Here is a 14,606-nt window from a genome sequence, read left to right as displayed (position 1 = left end):
AGGGGAGGAGGAGTGGGGGCGGGGGGGAGGAGGAGTGGGGGCGGGGGGGAGGAGGAGTGGGGGCGGGGGGGAGGAGGAGTGGGGGCGGGGGGGGAGGAGGAGTGGGGGCGGGGGGGAGGAGGAGTGGGGGCGGGGGGAGGAGGAGTGGGGGCGGGGGGGGGAGGAGTGGGGGCGGGGGGGGGGAGGAGTGGGGGGGGAGGAGGAGTGGGAGTGGGGGGGGAGGAGGAGTGGGGGCGGGGGGGGAGGGGAGGAGGAGTGGGGGCGGGGGGGGAGGAGGAGTGGGGGCGGGGGGGAGGAGGAGTGGGGGCGGGGGGGAGGAGGAGTGGGGGCGGGGGGAGTGGGGGGGGGAGGAGTGGGGGGGGAGTGGGGGGGGGGAGTGGGGGTGGGGGGGGGGGGAGTGGGGGTGGGGGGGGGAGTGGGGGGGGGTGGGGGGGGGGGGTGGGGAGGAGTGGGGGGGGGAGGAGTGGGGGTGGGGGTGGGGTTGGGGTTGGGGAGGAGTGGGGGTGGGGTTGGGGAGGAGTGGGGGTGGGGTTGGGGAGGGCGGGGGGGAGGAGTGGGGGTGGGGTGGGGGGAGGCGGGGGGGAGGAGTGGGGGGGGGGCGGGGCGGACAGGGGGAAGGGTGTTACAGCCCGGAGCTCGCAGATGTCCCGGCCGCTGCAGGATGAGGCCTGTTTGCTGGAGGCACAGACCAAGGAACTCTTTGCTGGGATTGCTCTTCCCCCTTCGGGCTCAATGACAACCGGCCCTAAAGCGCCTGCCTGTGTCCCACTACTTGGAGCCGGCCCCCGGCCTTGCTCACCTTCTGGATCCGCCTCAGTGCCATCCCGCTGCGGGCCCGGGCCTCGCCGTTCAACCTGCTCCAACTGGCTCAGGGAGGCCCTGGGCGGCCAAGGCGCAGGCGCCGGGGCCTCAATGCCGGGCCGCGCAGGCGCCAACTAGCCGGAGATCCCAGCGCGGAGGAGCAAGCCGTGTCCCCATCGCGGAGCTCCATGTCTCGACCCGGCCGTGCCCTAGCGCGGAGGCTCCGTTGTCCCCGTACAGCCAGTCGGTGGTCCCAGCACCGAAGGCTCTGCACATCCTCCGGTTCAGACTTGTCCGGAGCCCCAACATTCCCAGAATTAGCCTTAACCCGGAATTCGTGCTCTCTCTCCTTCTGTTTGAGTGAAGACTAAGGATCGATTCAAACTCACATTCATAGGTCTTCTCTGAACCTTCACAAAATCACAGTAGTTATATTTCAGAAGGACATCGTGCCTGCAATCGGGTTGGGGTTAGGATTAAATCTGGTTCAATCCCCTGCATGGCCATATCATCTAAGGAATGGGAGGGGAGTTAAAATGGTTTGCGACTGGGAGGTGCAGTTGTTTATTGCAAACTGAACGGAGGTGTTCTGCAAAGCGGTCCCCAAGCCTCCGCTTGGTTTCCCCAATGTAGAGGTAGCCACACCGGGTACAGTGGATACAGTATACCACATTGGCAGATGTGCAGGTGAACATCTGCTTAATATGGAAAGTCATCTTGGGGCCTGGGATGGGGGTGAGCGAGGAGGTGCGGGGGCACGTGTAGCACTTCCTGCGCTTGCAGGGGAAGGTGCCGGGTGTGGTGGGGTTGGAGGGGAGTGTGGAGCGGACAAGGGAGTCACAGAGAGAGTGGTCTCTCCGGAAAGCAGGCAAGGGTGGGGATGGAAAAATGTCTTGGGTGGTGGGGTCGGATTGTTATGGCAGAAGTGTCGGAGGATGATGCGTTGTATCTGGAGGTTGGTGGGGTGGTATGTGAGAACAAGGGGGATCCTCTTAGGGCGGTTACTGTGGGGCGGGGTGTGAGGGATGTGTTGCGGGAAATGCAGGAGACGCTGTCAAGGGCGTTCTCGACCACTGCGGGGGGGATGTTGCGGTCCTTGAATAACATGGACATCTGGGATGTGCGGGAGTGGAATGCCTCACCCTGGGAGCAGATGCAGCGGAGGTGAAGGAATTGGGAATAGGGAATGGAATTCTTGCAGGAGGTGTATTCTAGGTAGCTATGGGAGTCGGTGGGCTTGAAATGAACATAGAACATAACAGCACAGTACAGGCCCTTCGGCCCTCGATGTTGTGCCGACCTGTCATATCGATCTCAAGCCCATCTAACCTACACTGTTCCATGTACGTCCATAAGCTTGTCCAATGACGACTTAAATGTACCTAAAGTTGGCGAATCTACTACTGTTGCAGGCAAAGCGTTCCATTCCCTTACTACTCTGAGTAAAGAAACTACCTCTGACATCTGTCCTATATCTTTCGCCCCTCAATTTAAAGCTATGCCCCCTCGTGCTCGCCGTCACCATCCTAGGAAAAAGGCTCTCCCTATCCACCCGATCTAACCCTCTGATTATTTTATATGTTTCAATTAAGTCACCTCTCAACCTTCTTCTCACGAATGAAAACAGCCTCAAGTCCCTCAGCCTTTCCTTGTAAGACCTTCCCTCCATACCAGGCAACATCCTAGTAAATCTCCTCTTCACCCTTTCCAAGGCTTCCACATCCTTCTTATAATGCGGTGACCAGAACTGTACACAATACTCCAAGTGCGGCCGCACCAGAGTTTTGTACAGCTTCACCATAACCTGTTGGTTCCGGAACTCGATCCCTCTATTAATAAAAGCTAAAACACTGTATGCCTTCTTAACAGCCTTGTCAACCTGGGTGGCAACTTTCAAGGATCTGTGTACATTGACACCGCGATCTCTCTGCTCAACTACACTGCTAAGAATCTTACCATTAGCCCTGTACTTTGCCTTCCGGTTGCTCCTACCAAAATGCATCACCTCACACTTGTCTGCATTAAACGCCATTTGCCACCTCTCAGCCCAGGTCTGCAGCATATCTATGTCTCTGCAACCTACAGCATCCTTCGTCACTATCCACAACGCCACTGACCTTAGTGTCGTCTGCAAATTTACTAACCCATCCTTCTACGCCCTCATCCAAGACATCAGTTTCTAGCTGGTTGCCTGAGATGGAGACAGAGACGTCCAGGAAGGTGAGTGATGTGTTGGAGATGGCCCAGGTGAACTTGAGGTTGGGGTGGAAGGTGTTGGTGAAGTGGATGAACTGTTCGAGCTCCTCCTGGGAGCAAGAGGTGGCGCCGATACAGTCATCAATGTAACAGAGGAAGAGGTGGGGTTTGGGGCCTGTGTAGGTGCGGAAGAGGGACTGTTCCACGTAACCTACAAAGAGGCAGACATAGCTTGGGCCCATGCGGGTACCCATGGCCACCCCATTTGTCTGTAGGAAGTGGGAGGAAGTGAAAGAGAAGTTGTTGAGGGTGAGGACGAGTTCGGCTGGGCGGATGAGGGTGTCAGTGGAGGGGGATTGGTCAGGCCTGCAGGACAGGAAGAAGCGGAGGGCTTTGAGGCCATCTGCATGAGGAATACAGGTGTATACGGACTGGACATCCATGGTGAAAACGAGGTGTTGGGGACTGGGGAATTGGAAGTTCTGGAGGAGGTGGAGGGTGTGGGTAGTTTCGCGGACGTAGGTCGGGAGTTCCTGAACCAAGGGGGAGAAAATGGAGTCCAGACAGGTGGAGATGAGTCGATGGGGCAGGACCAGGCTGAGACAATAGGTCGACCAGGGCAAGCGGGTTCGTGGATTTTGGGAAGGAGATAGAAACGGGCCATGCGGGGTTGGGGGCTGTGGGTGGGAGGTCCCCTGGAGGTGATGAGGTCATGGATGGTATTGGAGATGATGGTTTGGTGCTCGGGGGTGGGGACACGATCAAGGGGGCGGTAGGTGGTGGTGTCGGAGAGTTGGCATTTGGCCTCGGTTCCATATAGGTGGAGATGACACCTCCCACACCCGACCAGTCACCCTTCACCAACACCCTCATCCGCCTAGCCGAACTCATCCTCACCCTCAACAAGTTCTTCAAGGACCGCAACTTCCCCCCCGCAGTGGTCGAGAACGCCCTTGACCGCACCTTCTGCATTTTCTGCAACACATCCCTCACACCCCACCCTTGCAATAACCACCCTAAGAGGATCCCCCTCGTCCTCAAATACCACCCCACCAACCTGCGGATACGACGCATTATCCTCTGAAACTTCTGCCATCTACAATCCGACCCCACCACCCAAGACATTTTTCCAACCCCACCCTTGTCTGCCTTCTGGAGAGACCACTCTCTCCGTGACTCCCTTGTCCGCTCCACACTCCCCTCCAACCCCATCACACCCGGCACTTTCCCCTGCAACCACAGGAATTGCTAGACTTGCCCCCACACCTCCTCGCTCACCCCCATCCCAGACCCAAGATGACTTACCATATTAAGCTTATGTTCACCTGCACATCTGCCAAAGTGGTGTATTGTGTCCACTGTACTCAGTGTGGCTTCAACTACATTAGGGAAACCAAGCGGAGGCTTGGGGAACGCTTTACAGAACACCTCCACTCGGTCCGCAATAAATAACTACATCTCCCAGTCGCGAACCATTTCCACTCCCCCTCCCATTGTTTAGACGACATGTCCATCATGGGCCTCCTGCAGTGCCACAATGATGCCACCCGAAGGTTGCAGGAACAGCAACTCATATTCCGCTTGGGAACCCTACAGCCCAATGGTACCAACGTGGACTTCACAAGCTTCAAAATCTCCCCCTCCCCCACTGCATCCAAAACCAGCCCAGCTCGTCCCCTCCCTCCACTGCATCGCTAAACCAGCTCAGCTTGACCCCACCTCCCTAACCTGTTCTTCCTCTCACCTATCCCCTCCTCCCACCTCAAGCCACACCTCCATTTCCTACCTACTAACCTCATCCTGCCTCCTTACCTGTCCATCCTCCCTGGACTGACCTATCCCCTCCCTGCCTATACTCTCCTCTCCACCTATCTTCTTTTTTCTCCATCTTTGTGTTTGGTCCGCCTCCCCGTCTCCCTATTTATTTCAGAACCCTCTCCCCATCCCCCTCTCTGATGAAGGGCCTCGGCCCGAAACATCAGCTTTTGTGCTCCTAAGATGCTGCTTGGCCTGCTGTGTTCATCCAGCTCCACACTTTGTTATCTCCTCCACTTTCACTTTTGTTTGATCAAAACCCCCTACCACTTTAAAGACTTCCCATAGGCTATAGCCTAGGCTTCTGCTTGCAACACATAAGCAATTCAGCCTGTTCTCTACTGATGGCATCTATCTATGATACTCCCACCGCCTTGATTCTTCTTCAAAGGATTTCATAGGTTGGTCAAACAATATTGTTCCTTTTGAAATCAATGCTGACTACTGCATTTGCTATTTGTACATGCATTTGTTCTGATGATTGAGACCTTTCTCAGAACCTACATGTTAATTGGCCCACACTTCTGTGGAGGTCTTCTCCGTTTGTTGGTACAGGAAGAACATGACCAGTCTGCCAGCCTCTAATATAATTCCCAGTTGCTACTTTTATTTTTAGCAGCATCTATACTAACTTCCTTAACTTCTTTTCATATGGTGTTGATGCCCATGTCTCTGCTTTCCACCTTAGTTTGATTTCTCAATTATCTTCTATTAACATATTCCATTGGTGTCTTAGTCCACATTCTATTCAATTCTCCCCATACAGCTGAAAATGCGAACGAGAATTTCTGCAGCCTCATCTTTTGAGTTTACTCAATGCATTTTAGAATTGATTTTCTTTTATGTTTGTTTATGTAGAAAACACATTGTTTATATATTTCTCAGTTTTCAGTGCTGCTGTCTTCTATTGATATTTTTATTGATTTTTTCGTGAAACTGTGCATTTTCCATTTTTAAAATCTGTTAATGGTTTTGGGACATGTCTTTTGATGCAGTTTCATTTTGTTTTTATCTTTTCAGGTATTACGTCATTATTTGCTGCTTTTATCAAGAATGTTTTTCCATACTTAAGTCCTCTCAGAAAATCTATTCATTACTTTTAATTGTTTCCGCTGAATTTAGCTGCCTTTTACCTTCCCTTGTTCAATTTACGTTTACTCAATGATACCTCTTGTTATACTCTTCTGATCTTTGCCTTATTTATAACTTTCTCAATCAGGGCATTAATCCTTATTATGTCTTCATTATTGTCGAAATCTTCTCATTACTTTTATCTGTTATGGATCATTCCCCATAGCTCCGTCTTCCTGTGATCAATCTCAATCATTTAAAAAATGTTTTCATTTCTAAATTCTCTTGTTCCTTCCACACTACAAGTATATCATGCTTTCAATGTAGTAAAACCTTCCACAGGATCAACATCAACAAAACGCAGCATTGCACGAAAGACGCAGACGTGAGAACAGCTGACCAGAAGCTTGCTGTACACTACTCTGTTGACTTTTGCCTATTATTCATCCTCATTACGCAATGTGCCTTTTTAAAATTTGTTTTCACAATGTTTATTTTGCAATAAAGATTTCAACACACTCCTCTGAAGACAAGAGCGCTCCCTGGTATACTCGTCAACATTTATTCTTCAATCCAATACTGGGTAACTATTTTGCTGAATACCTCTCTCTGGCGGTTCATAAAAATAACCCAAGCTCCCAGTTAACTGCCACATCGACACACTGTTTCAATGCTAACATTTCAGTCTGCCAGGAGAAGTGGTAGAGGTGGGTACAACATTTAAAAGATTACTTAGACATGCAAATGGATAGGAAAGATTTCGAGCGATATGGGCTAAATGCAAGCAGATGGGACTGGTAGAATTTAGGAAAATGGGTCAGCATGGACAAGCTGGGCCTGTTTCCATGCTGCATGACTCTATGGCTCAAGACTGCCGCAGTTCTCCCTTGAGGGTCTCAGGTCAAAGTCTACTGATAAGGTTGGTGTTGATGTTCTCTGGCATACTTACCTCTACATTTTGGAGGCTGAGCACCAGCTCTCAGACACCTCCCTCTATCTCCCTCTGGACCATGACCCCACTGTTGAACACCAAGCCTTGTGTTCACAACAGTCACTAATGTCACTTCATCCGAGGATCTCCCTGCAACAGCCTCCCAGTGCTTTGTTCCCCCAACACTGTTCAGCCTGCTGCTTCTTCCTTCCCAAAATCCAGAAACAGGACTGCCCAGGCAGACTCCACTGTTCCTGCCTTATGGAACTTATTTTTTCCTACCCTGACTACTTTTCGTCCCCGTGTCCCGTCCCTCCCCTCTTACATCTGCGATTCTTCTGACACTTTACGTCGGCTTCAAAATTTCTATTCACAGACTGTAGCCACCTGGAGCAAACGCTTTACACATCCATTCCCTGGGGTGGTCTCAGGCCGTTCCACTTCTTCCCGGAAGAAACAGTCTGAACCATTGCCATCCACCACCACCCTACTCCACATGACTAAGCCTGTCCTCACTTAGCACAACTTCTTCGTTAACCCATCTCACTTTCTTCTGATCAAAGGTGTGGCCATGGATACCTACATGCACCCTAGTTATGCCCGTTTCTTTATGGGGTACATGGAACATTCCTCATTCCAATTCTACTCGGCCTCCACCCATAACTCCTTCTCCAGTACGTCGCTGGCATCATCAGTACTGCTAACCTCTCTCGATCTGAACTGAAAAAAAGTATCAATTTTTCTTCCAATTACTGCCCTCTGATTCATCTCCCAACTCCTCCCTTCCCACCACCATTTGTTTCCATTTCTGAGGATACCTGGCTATCATAATCAATACAATTCCACTAACTCCCAGATTTACCTTGACTTTACATTTTCCCATCTTGTTTCCTGTAAGGACGCATCCATTCTGACGATGCCACCTTCATACACGCTTATCATCCCAAACATCCTCCACATCCAAAGGATTGAGTGCCGCTATTTGTCACCTCCAATGGGATGTCATCAGTCACAAATTCCCTTCCCCTCCCTTGTCAGCATTCCAGTGATTATTGCTTCCAGCGACATGCTAGCCCATTCCTCCTCCTTTCCCAACACTCCCACGGCACCTTCCCAAGCAATTGCAAAAGGTGTAACACTTGCCCATTTATCTCCTCCCTCCTTACAATCCAAAGCCCAGACACACCTTTCAGGTGAACCAGCGATTTACCTGTTCTTCTTTCAATCTAGTCTCCTGTATTCATTGTTAACAACATGGTGTCCTCTAAGGATAATGGGAACTGCAGATGCTGGAGAATCCAAGATAACAAAGTGTGAAGCTGGATGAACACAGCATGAAGGATCTAGGCCCAAAACATCAGCTTTTGTGCTCCTAAGATGCTGCTTGGGCCTGCTGTGTTCATCCAGCTTCACACTTTGTTATCTTGGTGTCCTCTACATTGGGAAACAAAATGCAGCCTGGGCAACCATTTTGCAGGACACTTATGTTCTGTCTGCAAAAATTACCCTGAGCTTCTAGTTGCCTGCAACTTCAACACACCACCCTGGCCAACATTTCTATTGCAGGCCTGCTGCAGTGTTCCAGTGAAAGTCAGCATCAGCTCAAACAACATCTCATTTTACACTTCGGGGCCCTGTAGCCTTTACACTCAAAAGAGAGTTTAATAATTTTACAGCCCAATTCGATTCTTCCATTTTTTTTACCCATCCCACACGCGGTCCTGTTATGATACTGGGTGAGTGCGCTAAAAACATTCTCACGTACCCCGAGGCCCGCTATCACGTTTATAGGTTGCGTTCATTTCAGTTCATCCACTTTGTCCTACTCTCAATTATCACTTATTCAGCTCCCCGACCTGCCCTACTACTCATAACCTCTTTATTTACCTACCCCTACCACCTCTCTCACAAACTCTGGACTCCATTTCCGCTTATCTGTTCATCTCTCACCTTATCCCCATCCCTTCCCCCGTCACAGCTTGAGGGATTCGAGGTGGACCACCCGAAAGCAAAACAGTGTGGATGCTGTGAAAATGATTCATATTAAACTCTATAGACGCTGCTGGGTCTGTAGAGTTTCTCAACCACACTGTTCTTATTTTAAACTGGACCACCTCGTGGTTCACAAGAGGCTTAAGAGTTGGGCATTAAGTTTATATCTTCGCCTGGTTTTCCACTGCCACTTGCTGGCCAGATAAAAGTGGTGAACAGGAGAATGATAAAGGACAGCTCCAGCTCTGCTCCAACCTTCCTGGGTGTGTTTCACGGGACTCCACACCCAACACACTCTACCAAAACCAGCCGGTGGTGTGAAGGCCGACGGCCGGGCTGCGCACTCCGGGAAAGCACAACCCTGCCGAGTCTTCCTCACCCACTCTCTCCGCCCACCGGCCGGATCCGGATCGGGGCCGGGGCCCGGGTTTAGTGTTTCGAACGGTCTCAGTGCCGCTTACCTTCAAGATCCGCCTCTTCGCCATCCCCGCCCGGCGAGTGCCCGTCCGCTCCGCACGGCGCGCTGACGTCACACACACGGGTGGGGGCGGTCCGCACGGCGCGATGGCGTCACATACAGGGGCGGGCCGCACGGCGCGCTGACGCGACGCACAGGGACGGTCCGCACGGCTGGCTGACGCCGGGCGCGCGCGCGCGCGCACACACCCACAGGATGCCGTCACATTGGGTTTCTGACGTCACGCAGGCGCGTGTACCGGGGTAGACGCGCAAGTGATGCTCGCGGCCGGTGAAAAGTCTCAGCGAAAGTGCGGACCAAATAAAACATAAGCCGCTGAGGGAAATGGAAAGCGAGGATATACTGGTGTAGATTGCATGTGGTGAGTCCATCATGTGAGATGCAGGAAGCGAACATTTAAATTTACACACGATTGAAATTTGATGCAGAGACATCGTTTATGTCATTTTAGAAAATGAGCTAATTAATTGAGTTTAAGGAGACATAAATGTTGATATTTGCGACGTAAGTTGTCAGGTAGGGCACAGGACCGTTTGTTTTTTGGGATTCTGATGCTGTAAACTATATTGACTGCATATGACATGCAGCCTGAGATTATAGGCAAAGATTCCAGAATTTAAGACAGAGGCCTGTGCACACCTAACACTGATTTAGAAATCACAAGGTTTTAGAGTGCTGCCCTTTGTGATTTCAAGTAAACCTGCCGGACTATAACGTAGCATCATGTGACTTCCGACCTTGTCCACCCCAACACCTCCACATCATACACTGAATTTGAAGGGGGTTAAGCCAAGTCATTTTGACAGGCAACGCCTTATGTTTCCAAACTCTGCAAAATCGCAGCTAACACCAGTGATTTGGGTGCAGAGGCGGAAAGTCTAAATTAATAAGGCAGCGGGATACATGTGGGAAACTTAAGAAACGTAACCAGTATCAGAAGATACACTTGACTGTGGAAAAAGGGGAAATTGTTGTTCCAATGTCAGTACTTTAAGTCTATCCCCATACCCGACCCAGTGACAAGAAAATTCTAAGTTATACTGATCATAATCTGCTAAACTTCAATGAAAAAATTCAAGTTTGGAATACGAGTCCATTCAGATAGAGGCTTTTGTTGCAACCACTTAATGTATAGAATATTTGCATTGTGATAAAATATCATGTAATTCCCAGGTATAAAGTGTTGGAATATGTTAGAGGTTTAAGAAGTGCTAATATTGTACGAAGAGTCAGAAGAATGAATGTATATAAGTCATGTGTTTTGTTGTTTTTCTGACATACATTTTGTAATGAAACAGATTTTTCAAAAGGCATTTCATCTTTTGAAGAGCAGAAGCACATAAAGACCATGTCTTTTATTTTTATTGTGGACTAAAATGAGGAATGACTTGTTTTAAAACCAAGGACTGCTGCATGATTTTAGTCATCTACATACTTGCTTGTCCAAGCATTAGTTTAAGGGTAGTTTGCAGGCAAGTTGGACCCAAAGCATTGGTGTACAACTGGAGTTTTGGTTTATGGACTAGCATCCAGGTAATGCATGCCTGCCAACAATTTTTAGATTGGTTCTTGAGTAACTGAACAGCTTGGGCGGTGAACAAAGCACAGAGAAGCCTCAGACGTCCGTCCACCCAGGAACTGTCTTCATTCCCCCAGTAAAAGCAACTTTAAACCTGAGGAAATCCAGTTTATTCTTCCTTCAGCTGCTGTAAGCTGTGATTTTTAATTAAAATGTCAGAGATATTTTAAAGGTGTGAACTAGCCACCTTGTGCTTCCTGCAAACCACCTCTGGAGAAGACTGAGAAGCAGCATTCCGATCAGCACAAGAAACACCTCAGCAGATCCCATGAATAGGAACCACTGAACTGCCATTGGTTCATAATTGTTAACCAGTAGCAAGAGTTTAATTTAATAATATAATAAATGTATATAATTTAATATATAGTAATTCTTGTTGGTCCACTATTTCTATTAACCTGGAGTCTGAAAGTCAGGGAAATTAGGGAGTCTTTGCATATTTTTAAAAGCTGTAACTATTGTGATGATTCTGGGAATACCAGGGTGCGCTAGGCTAGTGATGTAACAATATGGTGCCTTTCAGTATCATACTATTCCTGCAGTGTGGGAGCAGGCTATTCAGCCCATCGCACCCACAGTGACTCTCAGTGCATCCCACCCAGGCCCATACCTCCTATCCTACCCCAGTAACTTTGCATTTCCCTTGGCTAATCCATCTCACCTGCAATTGCTGGGCACCATGGGCAATTTAGCATGGCCAATCCCTCTTACCTGCACATCTGTGGACTCTGGGAGGAAACACACACACAGGGGGAATGCACAGACTCCACACAATCACCATGGGCAGAATCAAACCCAGATCCCTGGCACTGAGAGGCAGCAGTGCTAACCAACGAGGCACCATGCTGCTCATTAAGTAATGTGTTCTGTTCCATTTCTCTTGCAGAGTGCTATTGTCACAGCAGTTGTGAAATGTCTCCTTCAAACAGGCAGCTGGAAAATAGTAATCACTCAGGTTTTTTTTTTGAAAGAGAAAAGTAGCATGAATGGATGGGGTCAAGCTCATATAGACCCAAAGGATTTTAGTTTTGTTTTTGCTGGCTGTTGGAACTGAAAACTCAAATTTTCTGCTGCTGAAGTGTAGTAGGAGAGAGGCTTCCTCTTTCAAAAAAAAATAAAAAAAGGGCAGATTATTTCTTTCGACTGGACTGGAGAGAGTCAGCATGTTAGAACCTTAACTATGTTGCTGAATTTCCTTTGCTAAGGATATGTTTGTGGGATGCTGCCAAGATTGGTAGAGTTGATGATTAGTGGTTAAATAATACCTTATCTTGCTAAGTATATTTAAATAGAGTAAAGTTAAAGCACAGTGGAAAGAAGTGTGTTTTGATTTAAGCTTAGTTGTGTACCAGTCAAAGCATATCCAGAACAGAGCACCTTACACTTGCCTTCTTAAAAACACATTAAAGTTAGTGCGTGGGCTATCTCCATAGTATGTTCTTTGGGGGTTCTCGTTTGATCCATAACATGGAGTATGATGCAGTGATTCACAGACTTAAGCTGCTTCTTGAAGGACATGGTTTCAAATCACACCATGGCAGTCACTGTTATGAATCAGATTCAAATTCCAAAGTAAAAGCCACCATCACGAGTGAAACTATCATTGACAATTGTAAAAACTCCATCTGGTTAGTTTCTCTTTAGGGGAAAAATACGTTTACCCTTCCTACCTGATCTAGCCTACATATGATTCCAAACTCACAACAATGAATTTGATTGACTCATAACAGCCCTTTGAAATGTCTGAGTAGGCCACTCAGTTCAAGGGGAGTTAGGGAATGGATGAGAAATGCTGGCCTCACCAGCAATGCCCAAATCCCTTTTAAGAATACGAAAAGCTTCAGATTTCTGACTACCTGCACGATGTGTGTTTGTAAAGTTATACCATATGGAAACCTACGTAGGAAATGTGAGTCAAGATCCAAGAGCTTCAGATCCAAGATAAATAGATCTGAGACTTTTCTGAGCAACTGGAGAGATTTAGGGATTCAGTCAGAATATCATTAAAGACAGATACAAAAGCATGATTAACAACTCTAGTACAATATTAGCCTTTATATCGAAGGAGCTGGGAGACAGAAACCGATGTGTATATACTGCATGAACATTATGAAATAACCTGAAGCCAAAACTTCCCAGAGACCATACAAGTCTTAGTAAGATACATAGCCACAGAAGGAAATGTGCAAAAGCTTGACCTAGGAGTGAGATACAGTACAATAGTGGAGAGGTGAAGAACAAATTCCAGAGCTTGGACCAAAATATCCAAAGGCGTACCCCCAGATATGGATCATTTCAAATCAGGGTGCATCAGAGAAAAGATCCAGCAAAGTTCAGAAATGTCAGGTGGGTTTTGGGCCTAATGGAGATTCCAGATCAAGGAAGGGATTTGAAAGCATAGATGAGATTTGTAAAACCAAGACTTTGCTTAATCAGAAACCAAAATCAAATGTATACAAGCCCAGGCTTTACCTTTTGGTTTCAAAATTCACTTTGACAATGTGGTTACCTTTGAAACTGTTTACAAACAGTATTCAGTTTATCTAACAAAGAAAATATGACATCTTGAGCTGCCACAACAACAGTCTCCAAATACTGACAAACCCAGCAGCCAACAACAGATGATTCCATGAAAGCATCTTGATCATGCTGATATCATATTTTGGGCAATCAAGGGTGCAAACTGTCTGCATTTTAAAAGATATAATTTAAATAAGAACATGGGATAGCCCAATTGGAACACCTGAATGTCTGATCAGTAGCACTGCCTTAGTCTCCAACCAGAGATGTTAATGGGTTAAAGTTTGTCACATTTAAGGTGAAGGCACTCTCTGAAATGCTCTGATGTCTTCAAGTAAAAGACAGCAGAAGCGCCTGAACATGGTACAATCAACCAGATTGTGAATACGTTATTTGCAAAGTAGATTTCAACAACAGCATACATCTAGTGTGGAGTTAAACATAAAGTGGTGATAAAGAGAGGGTTTTGAGCACCAGCTGCCTGAGTTCTGGAGCTATGTCTGCTATCCAATATTAGTGCTCTCCCTCTTGCTTGCTGGTAAAATTCTAGATGCAAAACATTTAAATTAAGCAGTTCAAAGGATTGTGTAGATTTGATTAAATTATCTTTCAAAAATGGTTCACGAGATGTCACAGACTAGACCAGCATTTATTTCCCAAATTGCTGTGTGTCTGGAGTCACATGTAGCCAGACCAAGTAAGGATAGCAAATTGCATTCTCAGTCCTGAAGTGATCAACCTATATCTTGGGTTTAAGATTCCCAGACTAGCAAAAACATGCCTACCCTACCCGAATCTTTCTGCAATGAGACTACCTCTCATTCCTTCAAACTACAGAGAATTTGGGCACAATGTACTTGGCAACTCAGGATCAAAAAAGTAAAACATTCCACTCTTGAAGATGTTAGTTTCCTTCAGAGGCTGTATCAACAAGGATCTGCAGATTATGGTATTCAGCTGTACCCTGGTGCTGGGAGAACTGGAGAGGCAGTAGGTGGATGCGTGGAGAGCGAGCGCTCCTCTGTATTGTATAGTTTCTCACTGAGCTGCAGGTGAGCACCACTACAGACTCAGCCAGTGCATAGGAGGCCTGGTGACACAATGCAGGACCCGTGGTCTCAGAAAATAAAAGCAGAAGTAGGTTCAGCTTAGTTCCCTGCTTCCTCAAATACAAAACACTTCATCCATATCTGCTTGTTTTCTAATTCAGTCATATTATTGCC

The 14,606-nt window shown here is 47.8% G+C and overlaps 1 protein-coding gene across 2 annotated transcripts in view; it reads right to left on the bottom strand.

Moving 5' to 3' along the window:
* The window catches only part of LOC125447939 (ubiquitin-conjugating enzyme E2 D4-like), a 32,529-nt gene extending 23,157 nt beyond the window's left edge, over nucleotides 1-9,372 (bottom strand). Inside the window, exon 1 of one of the 2 annotated variants that reach the window (XM_059641066.1) lies at nucleotides 9,268-9,372. In XM_059641066.1, coding sequence (XP_059497049.1) covers nucleotides 9,268-9,291 — 24 coding nt within the window. In that variant the 5' untranslated portion in view covers nucleotides 9,292-9,372. Of the gene's footprint in view, nucleotides 1-799; nucleotides 931-9,267 lie in introns of those variants that run through there. The other variant, XM_059641065.1, reaches the window with a different exon arrangement.
* Between the last annotated feature and the right edge of the window lie 5,234 nt (nucleotides 9,373-14,606).

The sequence above is a fragment of the Stegostoma tigrinum genome, chromosome 40 (assembly GCF_030684315.1).
Source record: "Stegostoma tigrinum isolate sSteTig4 chromosome 40, sSteTig4.hap1, whole genome shotgun sequence".
NCBI lineage: Eukaryota > Metazoa > Chordata > Chondrichthyes > Orectolobiformes > Stegostomatidae > Stegostoma > Stegostoma tigrinum.
This window is presented reverse-complemented; position numbering and strand designations above follow the sequence as displayed.